Source organism: Genypterus blacodes, unplaced genomic scaffold, assembly GCF_046128005.1.
Source record: "Genypterus blacodes isolate CSIRO-AG114 ecotype Tasmania unplaced genomic scaffold, CSIRO-AGI_Gbla_v1 ptg000090l_1, whole genome shotgun sequence".
Taxonomy (NCBI): Eukaryota; Metazoa; Chordata; class Actinopteri; order Ophidiiformes; family Ophidiidae; genus Genypterus; species Genypterus blacodes.
In genome coordinates, this window is record NW_027466895.1 from 2,682,501 (window position 1) to 2,706,310 (window position 23,810).

General features: G+C 48.4%; 1 protein-coding gene across 1 annotated transcript in view; it reads left to right on the forward strand.

Moving 5' to 3' along the window:
• Nucleotides 1-17,101, forward strand: part of sema3aa (sema domain, immunoglobulin domain (Ig), short basic domain, secreted, (semaphorin) 3Aa) — a 27,697-nt gene extending 10,596 nt beyond the window's left edge. The window contains exons 2-17 of the mRNA XM_076158964.1: nt 1,764-1,924; nt 3,196-3,258; nt 5,488-5,607; nt 6,188-6,278; nt 6,373-6,492; nt 8,145-8,287; nt 8,456-8,570; nt 8,666-8,735; nt 10,690-10,834; nt 10,920-11,139; nt 11,252-11,343; nt 11,553-11,594; nt 11,811-11,968; nt 13,738-13,805; nt 13,888-14,036; nt 14,256-17,101. Coding sequence (XP_076015079.1) covers nt 1,764-1,924; nt 3,196-3,258; nt 5,488-5,607; nt 6,188-6,278; nt 6,373-6,492; nt 8,145-8,287; nt 8,456-8,570; nt 8,666-8,735; nt 10,690-10,834; nt 10,920-11,139; nt 11,252-11,343; nt 11,553-11,594; nt 11,811-11,968; nt 13,738-13,805; nt 13,888-14,036; nt 14,256-14,978 — 2,480 coding nt within the window. The 3' untranslated portion in view covers nt 14,979-17,101. The remainder of the gene's footprint in view (nt 1-1,763; nt 1,925-3,195; nt 3,259-5,487; nt 5,608-6,187; nt 6,279-6,372; nt 6,493-8,144; nt 8,288-8,455; nt 8,571-8,665; nt 8,736-10,689; nt 10,835-10,919; nt 11,140-11,251; nt 11,344-11,552; nt 11,595-11,810; nt 11,969-13,737; nt 13,806-13,887; nt 14,037-14,255) is intronic.
• The last annotated feature ends 6,709 nt before the right edge of the window (nt 17,102-23,810 follow it).

The following is a 23,810-nucleotide window of genomic DNA, read 5'->3' on the forward strand; positions in this document are numbered from 1 at the left end:
TAAAGCAAGAATAAGGAGATATCTGATTGGCTGCCACTTGATAACGAAATGGCTCAAAGAGTCGCTGGCGACACCTCGGAGTCGCCTGGAACGGTTTGGAATGTCGACCTCCCTGTGGTGGAAATCTGAGTGGTGTTGGGTTCTGACATTATCTGTGGGAAAGAAATACCTACACACATGCTGGAACCCACACACACATACGCTCAACCCATCTGCAGTACTAAAGGAGGCTCACACACACACACACACACACACACTCACACACAGACAGACCTCCATTCATGCCCGCCCCCCCTGCCCCGCTCCATTTCCTTTATACTCATATTTAGTTCGTACTGAAATCCATCCGACGCAGATGAGCTGCGACCTTCTTTATGAGGTGACGGCGGCTCCCTCTCGCGCTCCTCCTCCTCCTTCTCAGACGCCTGCACTCGGTCCACACGCCACTTCCTCCTTCCTCCTCCCCCTCCGCCCTCCATCCATTCCCTTCTTTTATGTGGACACAGATGTCCACGTTCTTACACACTGTGAGTGGGCGCAGATGGCTCCTATAGCAGCCCGTCAATCAGGGGCTTTGCGGGGGGGAAAGCAGGGAGATCACAATCCGCTGGCCTCCCTGTGTTTGTGTGTGTGTGTGTGTATGTGTGTGTGTCATGTGGTTGTGTAAGTGACTCTGATGATGATGGATGAGGTTTGGTGATAGTGAGGCTTATAGCAGGACAGCCTACCTGTGGTTCACGGGTGATCGACTCATTTTCTTTACATTCAATTGAATTCAAAACGTGGCAGTTATTCAGTAATGGGAATTAGCAAGCTACAAGCTACTTACCTAAAGCCACTTCGTTCAGGAACTTGACCGGAACTCTGCCATGTTCAAAACAATAGATCAGATCACACTGATTACCTGTAATCTCTTCATCTTCATCGTCTTGAAATCCTAAATTCTGGATCTTAAAATTGAAAAACAAATGTATCTGACTTGAACATTGAAGCCAAACTTGTTACACTTTTACCCGGTGTGCATGCTGAATTGCAGATTACACATTTTCTGAGGGTTTATAGGTTTTATATTGATCGATGGTTGAACCATCACAAACCCCCTTAAACATAAACAAAACCCTCATATGAATGTTTCGTTAAGTTTGTCTTTGTTAATACATGATTTTCTTTGAGTGAACGTGTAAGTGTTAATCAGTCAGAGCCTAGTTGGAGCTCACACACACACACACTTGCACGTCAGACACTCTTCATTCATGACGCCCCCCCTGAGCTCCGACTGTACATGAATAATTCAGTCAATCACGCGGCTGAACAGTCTGAGCTCGACCCTCTGATTGGGTCACGCTGTGCTCGCTCAACATCACTCACGTGATACATGACTGACATTTGTCCATATGTAAGTGTGTACACATCTGCCTGTGCGCGCGTGTGTGTGTGTGTGTGTGTGTGTGTGTGTGAGTGTGTGTGCGTGCGTGCGTGCGCGTGTGTGTGTGTGTGTGTGCGCGCATAATGAGCTGTTCTAATTTCATACAGTCTTGATTATAGACAGCTTATTTGCTTTGGGGCCCAGGCAAACGCACCGCTATCTCACTGTTGGTAGTTGTAAGGATGTAACATAAATAAATTGAGTGATTCACGAGCGCTGAGGGGAAACCAGAGAACTTTCACTTCCTGCGTTCTTTTCTTTTTGCTGTATGACTGAAATATCAGGTTTGCGTCCTCATCAAACCTCTCAATGCTGCCGTCTCGTCTTTGTCTTCCAGAGATGTTAGAGTCCAGCAACCTGGTCACCTTCAACGGCCTGGACAACAGCTCCAGCTACGACGCCTTCCTGCTGGACGAGGAGCGAGGGAGGCTGCTGGTGGGAGCGGAGGACCACATCTTCTCCTTCGACCTGGTCAACATCAACAGAGACAACAAGCAGGTACAACACACACACACGCACACGTTCAGCTTTGCTCCCCTCTGCTCTCCTGTTCCCTCTGGAGTCCATTACTCTCTCTCTCTCCCTCCGTCTCTCTCGCTCCAGACAGGCCTGTCCGTAATCCCATTACTCCACCTGGACTAGGTTAGCGGGCTTTTAATCAGATTGGAGCTGCTATCTTAGACACACAGAGGCCGACGCAGACTCGCCCGCAGGCAGCACAGACCAAAGTGCTGAAACATACATAGTCAAAGCGGAGAGAGATTGCGTGTCAGAGTTCTTCTTGCCCTTGGCTCGGATGTGCTTTTTTCTTCTCTCCATCTTTTTCGCTCTTTTGTTCAGATCTTTTGAGTGGTGATAAGATAAGGGCCAAAAAACAGTGAATAAGCAAATCTAACGTTCAGTAATTACCCTGAAATGTGCGTCGCTAAATTCCAGAGAGAGAAGAACTCTGAGCTGATCTGGAGTGAAGATAGAGTCTAGGAATAGAAAAAGGATTGAGTGTGTGTGCCGTTATTGTGTGTGTGCATATTACGTGCCACATGCAAAGGTGATGTATGGATACGGTGATGTGTGTACGTGTGTGTGCATACATCCCAAGGGTCTGTCCACACCTGTGTGTCCACTAGAAAAGAAACTGAGCTCAATTACACCCTATTTTTCTTTGTGAAAGTATTACGTTGCTCATTATGGCTCACACACGCACACACACATATGCAATGTGTTTGTATAATTCATATGACACTGGGGGCCACATATGGGCCTTAAAGACAGTAGACAGCTATTGTTTATTGACAGCGAGGCCCATCTCCTCTGCAGTAAAATGCCTGATCTGCCTCCTTCATATTTCAGCTGCAAAGTGGAGCCACATGCTGGGGATTTGAACTGTGACTCGTCTGTAAACTCCACTTCAACTTTGTGCATGTTGTAATGTGAGCCAGGGGCCATATTTAGGCTCTATAAAATATAGATGCACATTTTACACCCTGTTTGTGCTCATCATCTTCACTTCATCCTCCTCCACACACGCACACACACACTTCCAATGTAAAAACACACACCCTCATGTATCACACATGCACGCGTCATTGACGACGGGCGAGGACACGAGTGAGTAAACTGTGACTTATCAGTGTGAAATCATGAGTTGTCCTGTCATTCTCCACAAACTCTGCTTCCCTCTTACTCAGTCTACTGACTCACTGTCTTCAGTCTCATTGTGAGGACATAAACATCTCTCGGTGTGACGCTGTCTCTCTCTCTCTGCACAGATTGCCTGGCCTGCCACCCCCTCCAAGAGAGACGAATGCAAGTGGGCAGGGAAAGACCTCGGGGTAAGTTAAAGCACAAGACAAGTACAGCATCACAGCGATTTCATTGTTTCATTGTAACGGGAGTGGCACTGAACGCCTCGTGCAAAGCGATAATAGCCTCGTTTCTTCTTCTTCACACCTCTGCTAAATCAAACTCTCTCGCTATACGCTGACAACAGGAACTCGCCGCGCCACAGTTGTTTGGTGGCAGCGAGGTGTGCACGTTGTCACGGCGATACATTATCTCAGGGGGGACTTGGTGTGTATACTTGTGCGTCTCAGCGTGAGTGCGTGCGAATGAACTGTTTGAGTTTTGGTTATCTGATGTGCAGTGTTTGCTCACATGTGCTCCGCTCTGCAAGTTTGCTCTGCAGATACATACACACATACATTCACCACCAGGCTCTGCTGCCGTGTGTTTGTTAGTGTGTGTGTGTGTGTGTGTGTGTGTGTGTGTGTGTGCGTGTTGCTGTTTGTTTAGGCCCCGGCTGCTTTCTATCTGATCTTAATTTCACGCTTGGCCGACTCTGCGAGTGCAGCGAGTGCAGGGTTTGGGATTATCCAGAATTACATTGTCCGCTGACTAAATCACAGAGGTTCCACTTGGGCCGAACTCATTGCCAGCTTTCTGGGGCTTCACACATATACACTCGCGCGCACACACACACAGGCGAAACAAGTTTGTTCCTGGCAGGTTGGCATCACACGAGGCACAATGATGAGGTATTTGCGTGCAGTGAAAATGTTTACCCTTGAAAATGAGGCAGTAGGAGCGCGAAGCGGAGCGCGGTGCGAGAGAGGGACTTGATTAGGGCTTTACTCCAACATCCAGAGCTCCCAGAGCGACGCATGGCTCCAAAACCTCCAGATCTAGAGCCACACGGAATGTAACAGCTGCCCCCCCACCCCCCTCCCCTCCAAAATGCCTGATGGCTGCATCATTCTCCTTGGCAAGATGAGCGCGTAACATGACTCAGGTTGTTGCATGCGATTAAGCCGACAAAGAGATTTTCGGATACAAGTGCCCAGATTCCGGTTGGCTGCGACGTTCCTTATTGTTTCCTGTACTGTCAGCGTAATCCCACATTTTACGCCACCACAGATCCATCAGTTCTATCCAATAACGAGTCCTTTATCCTCTGTGGGCGCCGCGGTTTGTACGTAATGACACGGCTTGAGATCAGGGAGGACATTTTGCACCTTAAGGGGGGGTCGACGTCTGCCAGCGTTTAAGGCGGCGACCCACCCACCACGTCGCTAATGAGTCTAACATGACGACGGCCGCGTAAAATCCATGAACGGGGGAGGAGGGAGGAGGGGGGGGATTGTGGAAGTGAGTGAAACGCACTTAATAGGAGTGTGAGAATGATGTGGGAGGACATGTGTTCTGTTCTTCCACGGTAGGAAAGGCATAGGGTAAAGTCATTAAGACACACACGCATGCACACACACACATACACACACACACGCGGCGTGGTCGCATAGGAACACAGGTGTGCAGGTTTAATGTTACTCCAGCTTCCGTTTTCATCTCCGACCCAAAAAATATATTCAAGTTTGGTCTGAAAAATTGAAGACTGAACAGTTTTGTGGGGCTGAAGAGTGAATTCCTGCCGCGTGCGTCACAGGGCGGAGCGCAACGTGTGCGATTCCCAAATCCCCTTGCAAATTTGTACTTATTTGTAAGGTGCTGTAATTGGCCCACATTTCGTAATTAAGCCAAACCCCCGGCCTAATCTTTTAAACACGCGCGCCCAAATCAACTCCTCCGGGTCGCTAATAACCCTCCTACATCAACCAATCCCATTGATTAGCGCTCTAATAAACAGTCTCACACCGCTGGGACTAACGAACGTGTGCTGCAGCGCCAACCTAAACACACGGCGTAAATCCAAACATATGGATCATTAAACATCTGAGGGGGGGGGGGGCTGCACTGATTCCACTGCACAGGTGGGAACGTGGAAAGTTCCTGCTGCTTTCCTACACGGAAATCCTCTGGAAGGCTGGAAGTGTTAACGTGCCTTCCTTAAGAGATGGAGCTTTATTGAGACTTTATGATTTGGCGAAAGGAATCGGGGGGCCATTTTGCCATGATTAACATTTGCGGCAAACCAATATAATCTAAACAGAAACAGATCCTGCGCACACAACATGTTTCTGCTAATCTCTCCTCCAGCTGCTCGCCTCTGAGGGTGAAATTACCCCCTGATTGGTGTTTTGATTCTCCGCGTCTCCTTTCTCTTCCAGAAAGAGTGCTCCAACTTCATCCGGGTCCTGCAGCCGTACAACCAGACCCACCTGTACATCTGCGGCACGGGCGCCTTCCACCCCATCTGCGCCTTTCTGGAGATGGGCAAGAGGGCGGAGGTAAGGCACAGAGCCACACACACACACACTACACACACACTCTAGTGAGAGGAAGTCCAATATCGCTTCCTCTTGCTGGTCTTCATCGATCGCCCTCCCTGTATGTCGATGTTTTCCTTTGTGTGCGCGGTGAGAGAGTGGTCGTTACGGGAGACGCTGCAGAATTAAACAAGCTCTGGGTAAAAGTTTAATCAGTCATCTTGATAAAGGTCTGCAGGTTAATCAATGAGGCAGCGACAGTCCCCACAATAGAGGGAGGGGGTGTGTGTGTGCGTGCGTGCGTGTGTGTGTGTGTGTATGTGTGTTCACTGGAGGTTAAAATGGTGTTGTCACTAGAGACGAGACCTCTTTTTAATGTATTCAAACACTGCAGTGAGGTTTCTTTTGTTTATTCTCTCATATTGTTTCTGTTCGTCGCACGTTTATCGACACTAAACTGAAACGGAACAGATCATCTCTGCTTAGAAGCTCATGCAGCATCTGAAACGTAGAGTACAGCGTAATTCGAAACAGGGCCTATAAATGCAGGCACCTTAAGCCGTGGCCTCTTTGTGACCTTTGACCCCCTCCCCCACCACAGGAGAACATCTTTCGGCTGGCCTCGCAATTCGAGAACGGCCGTGGGAAAAGCCCCTACGACCCCAAGATGCTCTCCGCCTCGCTGCTGATCGGTAAGCTCAGACGTCTGCGGAGACATTTGCGTTTCTTTCTACGCCCGTGTTTTTGTTGCTTTCCACCCTAATCCTGCTTCCTCCTCCCCGGCAGACGGAGAGCTGTACTCTGGCACGTCCGCCGACTTCATGGGAAGGGACTTCGCTATCTTCCGTACCCTGGGCGACCATCATCCAATCAGAACAGAGCAGCACGACTCAAGATGGCTGAACGGTACAGAAGCTGAGACCTCACTGGACAGATTGAGACACGCACACTTTGTTGGATCTGTTCTGCTGAATTTTAGATTCAGGGTTTAACAAAACATGCAGCTCCCGTGTTGTTCTTGGGCGGTCAGTAAGCGTCTAGACTTTCAGCGGTCAAACAAACGTCCGGAGTTGGACGTGAAGTCAAAACAGCACCGTCACGCTTCGTTAGATTACAATACCACAGCTTCTTCCCGACAGACTCTGAAGCGGCGGATTTGTTCCCGTGCGGGTAAAGATCAGGCCTGCGGCGTGGGTTACCCACTGTTTCTCCACGTCAGGCGATCTGTCGCCAGAAAAAAGGCTCAGTTTGAACCTTTCCTTTCTCGCACCGGCCCGTCCTTTCACACCCTCCTCTCTGCTTTCCCACAGAACTAATCCGCTCTCAGCTGTTTTCCTGTAGCGGAGTCAAATTCCTCGTAGTCCCCCCCCCCAGCCTCTCCAGTAGGCACCCTCTTAACACACACACACACACAGAGGCAGAGACGCAGACGCTGTCCTCTGCTGTGCTGATGGCTGTGACATATTAATAAAGAGCGATTTTTTTTCCAGGTTAATCCTCGTCTATCTTTCACCTGCCTCAAACACACACAGCATCTCTGTCCCTTCTGCCAGGCCAAATCACGAGTAGCTCCCACACAAAGAGGCCGATTGTGATTCCAGCGGATTAGCGGGACGGGGATCATCGTCTATTGAGCCTTTATCACTGCGCTCCGATGTAACAAGAGAGAGAAACTTGGGAATGAAGCTATAATAGCTGCTGATATTGAATTGAGAAGGAGCTGAGAGGATCAAGACTTTATTCATGCTGTTTATTTACATGTTTCCCATCAGCATTAAACAAGGAGAGGCAGTAAATGTCTCAAGTGGCATTTGTGAGGAATTCTTGAGATGAATTTTGCGGCACTATTGAATATATGAACGGATTCGCTCACACGAGGGGGGTCGCACCCACACAGAGCGTATAAATCCACATCCCACTTTGGCCATGCTCTCCACTTTCACAGCTACTCCATATCGCCACCAAACGACCCCGGCGCCGTAACAGGCCCCGCCCTCGCCCACCCTGCCCCCACCCCGCCCCCACCCCGCTTCGACTTTGAGGTACTTGCACATCCCAAAGTCGATAGGCTCGGTACAATCAGAGCCATGTGTGCGTTGTGTTTGCGAGGATGTGGTCCAGCCAGAGACTGGGGAGCGGGGGTTAAGTCGGATACCGTAGCAACAGGGTGTGAAGTGAACGCGTCGCTGGGCCATGACGGGGAGATCATCACGCTGGATTGGTTTCCGAGGTGTAAAAGTGATTTGATATGAGTTCTTACTAGGACAGAGGTTACAGGCTGTGGTAGTGTGTGTGTGTGTGTGTGTGCGTGTGTGTGTGTGTGTGTGTGTGTGTGTGTGTGTGTGTGTCTGTCTGTGTGTCTGTGTCTGTGTGTGTCTGTGTGTGTGTGTGTCTGTGTCTGTGTGTGTCTGTGTGTGTGGGTGTGTGTGTGTGTGTGTGTGTTTGGTGCCATTTGTGCTCACTGCGTTGAATGTTTGTCCCCTTTAGTAAACTCTCTCTCTCTCTCTCTCTCTTTCTCTCTCTCTCTCTTTGTCTTTCTGTGTGTGTGTGCCCTCCAGACCCCCGGTTCATCGGTGTGCACCTGATCCCAGAGAGCGACAATCCAGAAGACGACAAGATCTTCCTGTTCTTCAAAGAGAACGCCATGGACGGGGAGCACACGGGCAAGGCCACCATCGCCAGGATAGGACAACTGTGTAAGGTAACAACACACACACACACACACACACACACACACACTCTGACACACTCGCACAACAACAAAAATCCTACCGTACAGTGAGCTGATGTGATTTTATGTGTTTGTGTGTGTGTGTGTGTGTGTGTGTGTGTGTGTGTGTGTGTGTGTGTGTGTGTGTGTGTGATATAGAATGACATGGGGGGTCACAGGAGTCTGGTAAACAAGTGGACCACGTTCCTGAAGGCGCGGCTGATGTGCTCGGTGCCCGGGGCCAACGGCATTGACACACACTTCGACGAGCTACGTAAGTGTGTGTGTGCACTGCACCTGTGTGTGTGTGCCTGCATTCAAATCCTGTGCGCATTGTAGGTAATTTTGTGTGTATGAATGTGTTTTCAGAGGACGTCTTCCTCATGAGCTCCAAGGATCCGAAGAATCCGGTGATCTACGCCGTCTTCACCACGTCCAGGTACAAATCTCAGGGGCCTCCAGACACGAGTGTGTGTGTGTGTGTGTGTGTGTGTGTGTGTGTGTGTGTGTGTGTGTGTGTGTGTGTGTGTGAGAGGGTCTCAAATCTTCAAATCTCTGGCGGCCGCCTGTGGGCGTGGCATCTGTTTTGTTGCTTGCCGCTGTAGGAGAGCGGCGGGAGGCGACTCACTGTAGTTATTTGAAAAACACATGGGCGTGCTTCGTATTTCATTTATTCCATCCGCCTTTTATCTGGGAATTTTCCGAAACCTTTCCAAGCAGCACTAAGGGATTCAAAGCTGTCAAATTCCCAAGACCTGTAATCCACTTCCATGTGTCTCATGGCTGCTGTCCCTCTCATGGACGCCGTCCCTGTGTCTCCTTTGTCTTGATTGGAGAGATTTCTGCCCACCTGTCGCTGTTTTCCTCGGAAAATCCTTTTGGCGGTTGGCTCGGGGAGGGAAATCAGATTATGTGAGCGGGAGGGGGGAAGAACATGATACTCACTCAACGGGACGGCGCGTCTCTCTGCTGGCCGCCGCCCCATCGCTGAATGGAAGGCTGGCGGGGTTCTATTCAAGCGTGCGGCGAGGTGAAGGCACGGGGGGCGAAGGCGGATACGTGAGCTGAAATGGCACAGATGGTGGCACTTAGCGTGATGATGATGATGAATTTGCATTTAGGAAGGGGAGGAGGAGGATGGTAGGAGGGAGGGGGGGGGAGGGGGTGTGTTTTGTGTCCGCCGGTGTCTCTGAGCGGCTTTGAAAGGAGGACAAACACTTCACCATCAATCACAGCTAATGATAACGCCGACTGAATCACGCGCACTGGCACCGCCGGGCCCCCCGTTTGGGTCCCCTCAGCTCTGTGGAATGTATTCAAAGACGGTGGCGACGCCGTGTGCATGCATGCGTGTGGAAGGGCACACCCACCCACGCAACACACACACACACACACATACAGCGCACACACTCAAAATTCAATTAGGGGGTATTGAAGAATTAGAGTGGTTTAATTGGTTTTCTAAGTGGCCGGTTCTCAGAGATGAATAGAGGCACGATGCAGAGGGACCCACTTTTAATATCACTGCTTAATGAGGCGCAGAGACGCTGCCACTGACAGATCAATGTTTGATTGCAACCCTTATTTATGTGCATGTCTGTTTGTGTGTGTGTGTGTGTGTGTGTGAGAGAGAGAGAGAGAGAGAGAGAGAGGCTTTGTCCCTCTTCAAACTGCACCAGTGTGTATCTGCACCACGACACATGTTCGTACTCTTTCTCCTGCCGCAGATATCGGGAGCTTCTCTCTTTTTTCTCCCTTTTTCCTTCTTTGTGCCCCCCGGAGTTAATTGAATTTTTCTGTAATTAACATTTCCAAATGCGAATCCATTCATCTTCCACGCATAAGCGAGTGTGCAAGTCAGTAATTAGTCTGATACAAACTTCCCCCGCTGCACTCAGCCAGACAAAAGACGTCCTTAATGCACAAACAATCAGCAGAAACCCTGAAACTCGAAAGATTTAATCAAATATAAATCAGATTGAGAAATGATTCTTACAAGTACGGAGGCTAGAATCTCGGCATCTACACACTCCTGAGGATGGAGAGAAACCCTGGACTGGATGTGGAATGCGCTCTAAAGCAGGTCTCTCGTTTTGTTGGTGGCTTGCCCAAATTCCTGTCTGTTTTCAGGAGGCTGGAAGCAATCAGTGAGAAGTTCCAGTCTGTCATTCCGCGCTTAAGTAATGACAACCTTTCTCCTCTGCGTCTTTGTGCGATGAAGGGTCATTTTGTTGTCTTTCGGCAGTATTTCACAATCGCCTAATCCCTGTCTTGTTGACCGATCACTCATGAATCCTCTCCGCCTGTCTTTGTCGTCCCTCTTTACTCTCTCCTTCATCTCCCCCCGCCTCACTCCCTTCCTCCCTCCTTCTCCTCTTTTCCTCCCTTCACAGTAATATCTTCAAAGGCTCGGCCGTGTGTATGTACAACATGGCCGACATCAGGAGGGTGTTCCTGGGCCCCTACGCTCACAGGGATGGACCCAATTACCAGTGGGTGCCCTTCCAAGGCAGGGTGCCCTACCCCCGGCCCGGCACGGTAACCAAAACACAAATACGCACAAACACATTTGAGCCCCGTGGCGTCTCCACGGTGTGTTACATTGGGCCGTTCTCCCCCGCAGTGCCCCAGTAAGACGTTTGGGGGTTTCGACTCCACCAAGGATCTGCCCGACGATGTCATCACCTTCGCCAGGGGGCACCCGGCCATGTACAACCCTGTGCATCCCATGGCCGGGCGGCCCATCATGGTACGCACCGACGTGGACTACCAGTTCTCCCAGCTGGTGGTGGACCGAGTGGAGGCGGAGGACGGGCAGTACGACGTCATGTTCATCGGCACGGGTACGGCGTCACGGAAACAGAAGCTTTGTCCATGAATCACAAAGACGGAATTTGGCGATGTTGATGTTCATGTGTGGCTGTGCGTGTGTGTGTTTGTGTGTGTGTGTTCTAGATATGGGCACCGTGCTGAAGGTGGTCACCATCCCCAGAGAGAGCTGGCATGACCTGGAGGAGGTGGTGCTGGAGGAGATGACAGTGTTCAGGGTACGAACAAATGCCAGGATGTCAGATTTAAAGCGACATTACTTCATCTTCAGGGAAATTATGTCCAAATGTCTTGATGACGGTTCGGATCTTACATGTGTATCTAATAAAGCTTCCCATCTGTGCGAGTGTGTTATGAAAACACTGACATGAATCCGTGATCTTGGCGGCTGTGATATGCTGAGCGGAATATGTTTGTTTTCCTGCAGGAGCCGACCGCCATCACAGCCATGGAACTGTCCACCAAGCAGGTAAGAACATATTTTCACTCATAATAATGTACCCAATCATTTACCCTGGCTGACAAAGGCACGGGTCCAAGAGAAACAATCAAGGGGCCATATCCAAAAACACAATTATCTGATGTGCCCACTGAGAACCGAACCCATGACCTCACCCCCCTCCCCTCTTCCAGTGTGGAACATTCCGTGTTTTACGTCTCTGCTGTTTCTCTTCGGTTCCCGCAGCAACAGCTGTACCTTGGCTCGGCGCTGGGCGTGTCGCAGATGTCTTTGCACCGCTGTGAGGTGTACGGGAAAGCCTGCGCCGAGTGCTGCCTGGCCCGAGACCCGTACTGCGCCTGGGACGGCACCGAGTGCTCCAGATACTTCCCCACCGCCAAGAGGTGCGAGCACAAAAGGCAAACACCCCAAACATGCTGCTTTTATCTTTATTTACTTACCTCATTTAGTTCTTAGAATACATCAACACACACACACACAGGGAGCTGTACAGCTGTTGGCCACCACCACCATTTCACTGAGGGCTTTGCTCAAGGGCACCTCGGCACACCTTGCTTCTCTAAACTTTAATCCTCCGGTGGCCCCGTTTGCATGAGTTCACGATCACATGCTGCACGCCAAAACATCTAAACATGGAAGTAATCTGGAGTAAGTAAATTACACAGTCACAAAGTACAGTGATTAAATGTGCATGCGCTCACACACACACTCACACACTCACACACACACACACACACACAGGCGAGCTAAGTGAGCGCTGCATTCCACTGCCAAGAAGTAAAATCCAACAACCTGGGCTCCGCTGCCAGTAACAGCTGCTGCGAATTGTGATCCGTTCACCTTACAGCCACTGTACACACACACACACACATAATAAGACACATACACATAATAAGACACATCAATACACACACACGGGCACACAAACACACACACACACACACACACACACACACACACACACACACACCCTAAATTATAGCCAACAGGAGCTGTCTGACTGCTTCACCCTGCAGCCAAGAGGTATGAACATACACACCCTCAAATTACCCTCTGCTGTATTCAGTGGGATTAGCCTGACCGCTACGGCCCTCACACACACACACACACTGAGCACTGCATCCCATTCATCCAGAACTTCTCACACCAACAGAAGTAGGCGAGTGGGTATAGAGGAGTTGGGCAGGGTTACAGAGGAGGCGGCACGCCCTCGTGGTTAAGGCCAGGACCGACTCCCCTCAGCTCGCCTCCTGCACTCCAAATATGCTCTCTCTCTCTCTCTCTCTCTCTCTCTCTCTCTCTCTCACCCCCAGAATGAGAACCAGACAGGCGTCCCCGCACGTGCTCAGACGGCCAGAAAAGGTTCTGGAATGTTAGGGAAGGAAATGTAAAGAAAAAAGTATCCAAATATGAGACATGAGACGAGGGAGGATATGAGAAAGCCAAATTTTGAATAGAGAGAAAAAGAAAGAGAGAGAGAGAGAGAGGCAGAATAACAGAGCTCGGGCGGACATTCACACACTCACACACACATACACACATACACTGACCATTCCCTCCTCCCCACCGTTTCATTCCATCTGTTTCTTCTTTACCTCCTCTCCTCTTTTTCTTCTCCCTCTGCCCATTTTCTTCTTTTCCAAGCCTTCACACTGGAGACACCATCACCTTTGGCTTACCTCGCCTCTCTGAGGCTTTGATTTTATTTTTTTTTTTACAACACACACACACACACACACACACACACATACAGACACACTGAAGGGCTTTAAAACGTGACCATGACAACTAGGATCGAGGGAGAGATGGAGAAACGCCTCTCTGCCGCCGTAAAAAACACTGAATGACTTAGTGGATGTGCGCTGGGCGATGACAGGAAATCAAGGCTGAAACAATACAGTGTGTGTTCCATAACAGCGGCTCATCAGAAAGCAATGAGGCCCGCAGTGTTTCACTGCTCGGCAGGTTTATGTTTCTTGCGTCTGCCAGGATTCTTTTGCTTCTCTTCCACCCGTGTGATTCTACAGAGGGAAGGCTGAATAAATCCTGCCGTTTTGTCCTCCTGCATCAACAGCGCTGCTTGATTTGTTTGGAAACACTGGCCTCTTGTGGTCAAAACCGACCAGTGAGTAAAACCCTTGTTATGTTCCAGGAGGACCAGGCGACAGGACATCAGAAATGGAGACCCTCTGTCCCAGTGCTCAGACCTCCAGCATCACGGTAAGTCGACGTTAACCAACACGCGCACACACGCTTCCTCTCCTCTTCTTGCCGCGCGCCACTCATGTCCTTTCTGTTGCAGATGACACGGATGGCGTAGGCGACAGGGTGGAAGACCGGAGTGTGTACGGCGTGGAGAACAGCAGCATGTTCCTGGAGTGCAGCCCCAAGTCACAGAGGGCGCTGATCTACTGGCAGCTGCAGAGGCCCAACGACGATCGCAAGCACGAGGTGTGTGTGTGTGTGTGTGTGTGTGTGACAGATGTCCTCTCTTTCCTGCTCTGTGTTATCAGGCAGCGACCTATGATCCCTTTGACTTTTAACCTCCGTGACGCAGTATAAGAGGAAACTTGTGGGTGTGGATGTGGAGTTTAACCTTTGACCCCATAATATGATTAATTACATTTAAATTTCACTCCATGTCATTGTTTCCTCTCTCTGCTGTTTCAGATTAAGCTGGATGAGCGGCTCGTCCGCACAGACCAGGGCCTCCTGATCCGCAGCCTCTCCCAGTCGGACTCGGGCGTGTACCACTGCCAGGCGGTGGAGCACGGCTTCATCCAGCCTCTGCTGCGCCTCAACCTCCAGGTCATCCCCACCCACAAGCTGGGTGACATCTTACCGGGGCTCCCCAGCGCCGGCGGCGGCTCGGGCCAGTCGGGCAAACACAGGCTGTGGTACCGTGACTTCCTGTCTCTGTTGGACCACCCGGATCTAAACAGTGTGGAGGAGTTTTGCGATCGCGTCTGGAAGAGAGAGCGCAAGCAGAAGAGGACAAAGTCTCCCAGCGGCAACGGACAGGGCAAACCCGAGAGTGGCGGCAGCGGTCCAAGGCCTAAAGCTCCGCCTCCTAATGCGCAGAAGCAGCAAGGCAGCCCGCCGCAGGGCCGGGCGTGGCCCCAGGCCGGAGCGCCAACGCTGGAAGGGCAACCGCGCAGCCAGAACCCCCAGAGAAGTCAACCCAACCTGGGCATGTTGAGCGTCCAGCCACCTAAGAACAACCAGAAGGCACAAAGCGGCCAGAAGGCGCAGGGCGGCACGGCCGGGTCTCAGGGCGCGGCTGGAGCACGGGCTAACAGCCAGCACACAGCCAAGTGGAGACGGCTGCAGGAGAATAAGAAGGGACGCAACAGGAGGACCCATGAGCTCCAGAGACCCCCGCGCAGTGTCTGAGAAAGAGAGAGACAGATGTACACACATATGCACAAGCACAAACCCATGCATTCACACACACTCACACACACACACACACGTACACGCAGACACATTCTGTAGATTGTGTATGGTTCAGTGAGTTCTCCGCAGCAAAACGGCAAACACAATTTCTAAGGTTGTAAAAGACCATGTTACACTCAGATCGTGACTATAACGACTCACACACTCACACACATACACACACAAATGCACATAATCTGTGAAGAGGACGTTGGTGAGAAAAACTGGAACACATAATGTAAATGTGTGAAAACATGGCCGGTTGCCTGGGATACCGAGTGGCAGACGCGTAAACTCTCCTGTACATAAGCTACTAAGACACGTTTAGTGAGGACGTTCTGTGCTCCACATGAGACACGTTCAAGAGACGGACTGAGAGGACAGTTGCGGGGGCGTGACTCGGACACTCGTGGACGCAGAGAGACACATTTACTGCAACCTTTGACCTGAGCATGTGAACTGCAAGATTGCCTACACTGAACGGATTTTTAAAAACTCTTCGTTCCGGAGAGGAGACAGGAGGCCGAAGGGCGGTGACTTTTCAGAGCGCCGGCAAAGAAGAAGAAGGAGGAGGAAGGGGAGCGCGCAGAGCCGGGACTTCTGCGCAAACATGAAGGTCACTAGTTGTGGGTTTAATTTGTCACGCCACAAAACAGACGGAAGCGTTGTTAACATGCAAAAAAATAACAAAACTGCAGAAGTCACGCCTCGGTGCAGAGAACGTGCTTCACCACCGTCATCGCCACCATCATCATCATCATGCATGTTGTTGTCGAGCCACGTTTTTAATAAGCTAATAAGCTCCTCTCAGTTATGTTATGGACTCTTCTTCTTCTTCCTCCCTTTTTTTAATGCCCTTCCTATCATGTTACACCCCTCTCTCTCTCTTTTTGTTGTATTTCCTCTCCTCCTCTTCTCCAAACAGGACAAAGCAACACAGCGTCGCCTCGCCGCGTGCGTTCATAACTCACGTGCGCCCCCTAGCGGATATCTGTGTTAAGTTATTACGTCATTTTTTGTTTTGTTGTTGTGTTTTGTTTTCTGGGATTTCTTTCTTCTTTCACACACAAATTGTGGCTCCGGGCTCTGCGGAAACTCGGCTCCCGGTTGTTTTTGTGTACATATATACAGGCCAGCGTAAACTCTGTGTATATACAGTACATATATGCAGTACAAGAACACCACTTTATTATTTATTGCTCATTGTTTTGTGAAAGGGTTGCATTTATTTTTGATATTACGTTGTTGTTGTATTGTTGTTGTTGTTGTTTTGGGGGGGTCTCGTCATCACTATCAGAGAAACAACAGGCGACAGGAGTGAAGACGACTGTCAATGGACCAACTTGCTGAATTCACGTGGAGAGATCCCAGCAAAGGGATACGAGATAAGAGCGAGTAGGCGAGGGTTTGTGTCATTCACAGAAAATCACGTTCCCACAGAGATCCAATCAACGATAAGCACAATTCTGCCATTTCCTGTCTGTCATTAAAGGTCGTTTCCCTTCTCTCTCATCCATCCAATAGCCATTATATGTAAGATATAGAAAATCCCGAACTGATGAAAAAAAAGAAACATTAGCTGTGATCTCTGTAAGAAATAGTGCAGAAAAATGTTTAAACTAGTCTGAGGAGAAGACATGTTATCCTGCATGTGAATGCTACCTACAGTAAGTGCATCTTTTCTATCGTCTCTGTAAGTGTTTGGTGTGAGAGGTAAAGCTCCCTAAAGGAAAGTGTGACTTCCTTTTGTCCTTTATTTGCCAAAATGGTGATATTAAAGACTCCTTACCCCCTCCTACACACGCACACACACACACACACACACACTCTGGCCAAAGCTGAATCAGCGTACAAGCTCGCCCCTGGAATCTTTTTACTACCCCCCCCCTTCTCAATACAAAGAAGAGAAGTGATGTGTCGATGCAATAAGTTACGGCGAGATGGTGTCCTCCGCCCTCAGGTGGAGTCTGGCGTGTCCCCCTAAGGCCGGTCAAGAGAGAGAGAGCGAGCGAGCTGAGAGTTACCACTGCTGTAACACGGTTCTTTCTGGCATGCAATCAGTTGTCTAAATAAACGTCTCTGTTAAAAAAAAAAAAACCCAAACCCCTCTGTTCTTGTTTCACTGAGCAGTTTTCTGATGCTGCTCAGTCCTTCAGTGTACGTTTAAGCTATCGCATTCAATGAAAAGCAACTGTGTCTGAGTGTGACATCAAGACATCATAAGTTTAGCTTTCTTATGATTTTGGGATCAATAATCAATATTTTATGTCCCGAGTTACAATGCTTCAAATCCCAAAGGGAAACAGCAAACATGAGGTGTGATGTTCATAAAATACCACAAGATGTCGCTGTTGACTCACTATCACGTTTTGTCAACGCCCATCTGAGTCCTGTAATTAGTGATACAACGTGTGTGTGTGTGTGTGTGTGTGTGTGTGTGTGTGTGTGTGTGTGTGTGTGTGTGTGTGTGTGTGTGTGTGTGTGTGTGTGTGTGTGTGCGTGTGTGTGTGAAGCTGTACAAAATGGTAAGTGTGATGCAATCACGTTCACTGCCCTCAAGTGTCATGTGTTATGGATTTGCTCGTCTGGTTACCATGGCTACTGTCCTTGAATGTCCTGTGTGTGTGCGCAAGTGTGTCTACATGAGAAAGAGAAGAAGAAAATCTCGACATCTCGATCATTCTGATGAGAGGTTTGGTGCTGTATGGAGCTTCTCCAGTGTCTGGAGTACTTTACTCCTCACAGATATACAGTAGTGTTATCATACACGTCTTTGTTATTTAGAACTATATACACATTTACCTTGAGGTGACAGAGTAGGAGATGTGACAAACCTGTGACCGGTGATTGCACCCTGCTGTGTCAGGACCCCGTGGAGGTGCCAGTGCAGCTTCAGAGCCTCAGCCAATAATAATACCACGCCTCCATATTGACTTTAGTAAATGCAAGTGTCAATCCTGCTGTAAGAATAGTTTCATCAATGTCCACAACGTGCTGAAGATCACTTCACTTCACATTAAAAGGATAATAGAAGTTAATTCCCATGCTTTACTAAGTAGCGACTTGTTCTTGTTCCCACCCGTGAGTAAACTCGTGGGCGTGTGTTACTTTAATTAACTCTTCGTAGTATATAAGTATATATATATAAACCCCATGTATTCACAGTCAGCTAATACTCTGATTATTAGGATTTCTAGGAAATACTAGACAAAGAGGTGTTACTGATCAGGAAGTTCTTTGCCTTTATTGACATGCAGCAGAGTCGCTGGGATCCTGCAGCCGGAGGCGTTTGCTGAGCGACTTCCTCCCTCTGCACATCTCTGCATACTAAATCCATACAAATCATCCTGCGGCGGACATACAGTGCTCATGCTGAAATGCTGCATGCACGACTGAATATGCACACAGACAATCGCACACAACAGCTGTGAAGCGAGGAAGGAAGGCTCTGACACAGATACAGGAAATGAAGAAAAACTGTGTCACTATGGCAAAGAGGGTAAAGCGCACTGGATATACTGTAAAACACACTAAATATAGATAGACAGATAGGTCAAGTATAAGCATTACTTCAGTACTGACATGTACACGTGACTGCTAACATGACAAACACACACATGCAGAAGGCAGCACCACGTTATACTTACAATAACCACTAGGTGGCTTTATGATAGGACGCACTGCTTTCACATCAGTTTGAAGATTTGTGTGTGTGTGTGTGTGTGTGTGTGTGTGTGTGTGTGTGTGTTTATTTCTCCTGAAAGTGGGCTCAGAAACTCTGAGTCAGTCCTTCTTGCCCAGGAGTGAGCCCAGGGGGATTATGGGAAATTGAGTTTGTGGAGAAGGAGAGATAAGATGTAGGTCAACAACAGGACGAGGCTGTATGTAACACAATGTACAGTGTGTGTGCGTGTGTGCACTTCCCTCTTCTCTTGTGTGTCTTGCAGTGATCTTCAAGCGATCCCATAATTAGGAACCCCGCAGGTGAGTGGCAGCTGAGCAGCAGAAACCATGGCAACGTTATCCTTTGAGAAGAGATGCAACCCTCCTTGATGATAGATGACATTCCGCATCTATTCCCATGCATTCTTCAGAACTAGGCCCTTGACTCAATTTGCACAGAATTTTCAAACACGTTCCACACAAAGAGCGTCCTGTCAGATGAGCGCCACTTCCCCTTTTCATTGCATTGTCAGATTACGAGGGGCCCTTTATCCCACTGCATTCATGAGCACGCTCACAGCCTCGCTGCCAGGAATACTGATCTGTTATTACAGCACAGGCCTTTTTACACGAAAGGAAAGGCTCAAATTAAACCCTAATCAGATAACACAGGGAGTCGTCTGAGTGAAGATATTCCCGGAAGTCTACGTGTGTCTGTCGCCCTCTGGGAACGTTGCTTCCTTGGCTGTTGTTTGAGGAAACGTGATTTATGGCAGTGATCCCACCTCCTCAACACACACAGACATCTCACACAACTGCACAACTCCTAACACCTCACTGATTGCTTGGAATTGACTATGCGATCAATGACCTGTGTGTGTGTGTGTGTGTGTGTGCGCACGCGTGTGTCATATGCACACACACACACACATTTGTTTTTCATAGCGTGACTCATATCCAGCTGATCACAAGGGACCCCCCCCCCCCCTCACTTCCTTGCCCTCAACTGATGACATCACCCCCAGTGACGCACTACCTTGGCAACAGGTGTGTGTTGTTAATGATTCACGAGCTGCAGGAGTGATTGTGTGTGTGTGTGTGTGTGTGTGTGTGTGTGTGTGTGTGTGGGTGGGTGGGGAGTTGATTGGCATTCAGGGCAATCAGATGGGAGGAGCTCCGCCGCTTCTACTCCTGATGATTCAGCTCATTAGATGCTGGTGCTACATCAGTTAACATGTCAGCCGCTGCCATTTCACCTGAAGAGAAATGAACAAGCAATGTGGAGAGGAGGCATGAGGGAGGAGGGAGGAGGAGGAGGCAGAGACCAGCATCAATTCATTACACTGGTGACCAGCGCTTGTGCAGCTTTTGCTCAAATCCCACATTTCACCACATCAATAACAGTGGTACCCTTCATCTTTACAGATCCACATTCACTGGCAAAAGGGACTGCACATGCAGATTAGTCAACATTTACTACCAAGGCAGGTACATTTATATTTCTATTTAGTTTGAATATGTATTATCCATATTAATTAATGGATTTACTCTATTAAGTTCAGCCCTCAACTCTGATTGGCTGAGACACAATCGTCATTGCTGTTAAATACACAATATAAGCTTACATCATAGTCACTCAACCCGACTGTCCCAATTAGGACTGTGACCCTTTGAACTGAGGCCTTCACACACACCTGGTGTATTCTTCTCTGCCCTGCACTTCTCAGAAACCATTGCGATCAAACCAAAGTCTTTTAAAGCACAATTGTTTCAATGCTAATACTTCTAATACACTCGTGTGGTATTTCCTTAAATGAGAAGCAAATATTAAAGTGTAACATCGCCATCCTTCATTTTGACTTTATTAATTATCATTATTTATCAATGATTTTATTAAAATTGTACTTTTTATATTTGATTAAATCTTTCAAAGGTTTGCTGTCTAGCATTTCACTTAAATTGACAACAGTTGTCATCAATGTACAGACACTTGTATATGTTTTCCAGTAGTGGACTGTTGTTTGGTGCTGGGGGTTCATGCTGCTGTTCCACCAGCCAGCAGCCCCGTGGCTTTGCAGATTGGCTTCCAGGCGACGTCCTGTAAATCCTATTAACAGCCTTGTTACTTCTCCTTCCCTCGACCTTCACTCACACAAACTCCTTCAAATCAAACTCATAAAAACTTTAAATTAGAAAGGCTGTAATCAAAGGGGAGATGCAGTTATCTGCTCCACTGGCCCGGCTTGTGTTTACTGGATTCTGCAGATGGCAGTGAATTCATACTGCAAGCAAAATCATCAAGTAGTTTGGGTCCGGATGAATAATTTATAGGGAGAGACGTTTTCCTTGTTGTTTGTTTGGTCATTTTTGCTAAATTTCAGTCTAGCCAGTGAGTTAAGTTGACCCTCAGGTGCAGCTTGTTAGGGACTCCATGTGTGTGTGTACAAGAAAACAGCTTAGCCTGCACAGCAGAGTGTGATTGGCCTCAGAAGAAAAGAGGATTAAAGAGGAGGGAGTGCACCTTTGTGTGTGTGTGTGTGTGTGTGCATATTCATGGAAGGTGCTACACAGCCGTGCCCGTCCCTGGCGCGTGCCCGGGGGATACAAGATGGTCAGATTAAGCAAGGAGGGAAGCCGCTGTGACTTTAGAGGTATTTTTAGTCCCGGCCGTCTCACTGGGCCGTTGGTCGAGAGAAATTGGCGCCTGAGGGCAGAATTAGACGCGTGCCAGGGTGCTAATCGGGATGAGAGAGGCTCAGTCCTAATATATCAGAAATGAAACGTCAGTCAGGAGACTCGCACTGACTTTTAAGGAGATAGCAGATACTACTGCAACACACACATACACACACAGACCCCTGAAGTCAAGGTATGTACTGCTGTGTGCTCGTCTTTTGTGGAGGTTTGTTGTGGAAGTAGAGGGGGATTAAGGGGGTAAACGTTCTGGTTGTTTGTTAAGGCCTGAGTTCACTGATTCTCCTGTCATATGTGGAGTCTCATATGTATCTCACCTCTACAGGTCAGCCATGGTGTTATTATGTAAATCTTTCTTTTTGTTTGCAAAAAGTCGTCGTTTTCCATTTGGAATTTTATAGTTGAACTGCCGCTGTTCCCTTGAGCCAGAGAAATTGCCTTTGTTTGCGTCTTTGCCTCACATGCAGACTGTGTATTCAACTTTAATGAACACGGCACGGTGTGTGTTATCAGGTTACCAGACTCGAATTACACTGAGCGGCGACACAGCACGCCGCTTTGACACTGTAAATAAGAGGATAGTGGATATTTAAAATGGATATTTACACATTTTATTACATTTTCACTCAATTCTTCTTTTATAAGGACGAATTATTTATATTTGTTGTTGACCTGGCGGTTTTTGTCATGTCGTGACCTCTGTGTTAGTAGGTTTCTCTCTGACCCTTGACCTATTTTCATACACAGGCCTTTAAAGTGACGCCTCTCTGGCTCGCTGATCTCTTACTTACTTTGTACAATAACTTTCAAAAACATTAAACACATACATTTGACAAAATATAATAAAAACAAATGACCACACAAGAACCTAAAGTGTGACTATGTTTATGTGCTGAACACATTTATGACCAAAACGCCTGATGGCTTCTTATAATACTGAGGTCACAATATGGTTACATACACTAACAACATCATCACACTCTATGTACACAGTATGTATATTTGCTGGCTTTGGTGTGAGTGTGTGTGTGTGTGTGTGTGTGTGTGTGTGTGTGTGTGTGTGTGTGTGTGTGTGTGTGAGTGTGAGAATACATGTATGGGCTGCTTCCGCCTCACAGCGTAGAGACAATCAGGCCACGCTCCAACGATCTGTGGGAAGAAAGGGGAGGAGTGGAGGAATCACAACGTTGCCGCCATTTATCACCGCGGACACAAACCAAAACTCAGTCCTGCCTCCACGTGCAAGGAACGAGGACACAGAGGGGATGGAGAGGGGACAGGGGAGGAGGATGAGGGAGGAGGATGAAGGAAAGCGTGAAAGGGAAATGGCGAGGTTGACGGTGAGTCAGGGAGCAGCGGCCATTACTTCAACCAAGGTCATGGCGTATTTAGCTCTCATATGTGTAAAGAAGCCAAAACAGCACTACCTATCACACGTGTGACTCTGTATCTTGCCTAGTCCTTCTCCTCCCTCCTCCACCTCATCTCTCCCAGCATGCCAGGGCTGGATGTATGGAGGACACATCTGCCTCAGAGCTCACATCTGTCAAATATACAGCAAAGCTGATGCGTTTTGAACACCCAACTCAAGGATTGTGGTGGTGCTGGTTGAGTGAATCATTCACACTGTGAGCTCATTATAGGCTTGTTTTGCAGCCATTCTCGGCATGTGGGCCGATCTAATTCGATTTGCACTTGGAGTCATTTTATTTCAGGTTGATCTTGGCCTTGATGTAGTGAGATGTAGCACTTGTTGTCTTTTTATATCATGATGGAGCTCTCATATTATCATCAGATGGGAATATTTGGTGTGTGTGTGTGTGTGTGTGTGTGTGTGTGTGTGTGTGTGTGTGTGTGTGTGTGTGATGAATGGTAACAGCATTTTACTCCAGATATTTCACTGCAGAACACAACTAAAATGTCACAAAATATCGGAAAAAGCATCACTGACCCCGGCGCTCCTCTGGGTCCCGTTCAGCCCGGACTCCTGAAACTATCAAAACAAACACATTTCGTGAGTTGGTCCCCTTAAAAAAAAAACCCGCCGACGCTGGTGTCTGCTGATCACCTGTCAGAGGCGAAGCATGCGCAATGGGCAGGAGAGAGGAGACGCTTCATGGGGAATCTGCGTCAAACTCGCCAGAAAATGAGCAGAAGTAGTGTGATTGTGGCTTCAAAATAAAAGCACGATATTCGCCACAATCGATGGAAAACACTTAATTTCCTATTCTCGGTCAAATATTTTCTTCGTCTTGTCATTAACTACTGTGTGTGACAATAATATGTAGAAGAATGCAGATGGGAAGTCGTCTAATATTTCTACTCGAATGTGGGTAGAGCAGGAAATGGGTATTTGAGGGTTTTATTTTGTAAATATTGCCGGAAAACATGTTCCGTGGTTGTGGACTATGGATCGCAGACCCTCTCACAGAA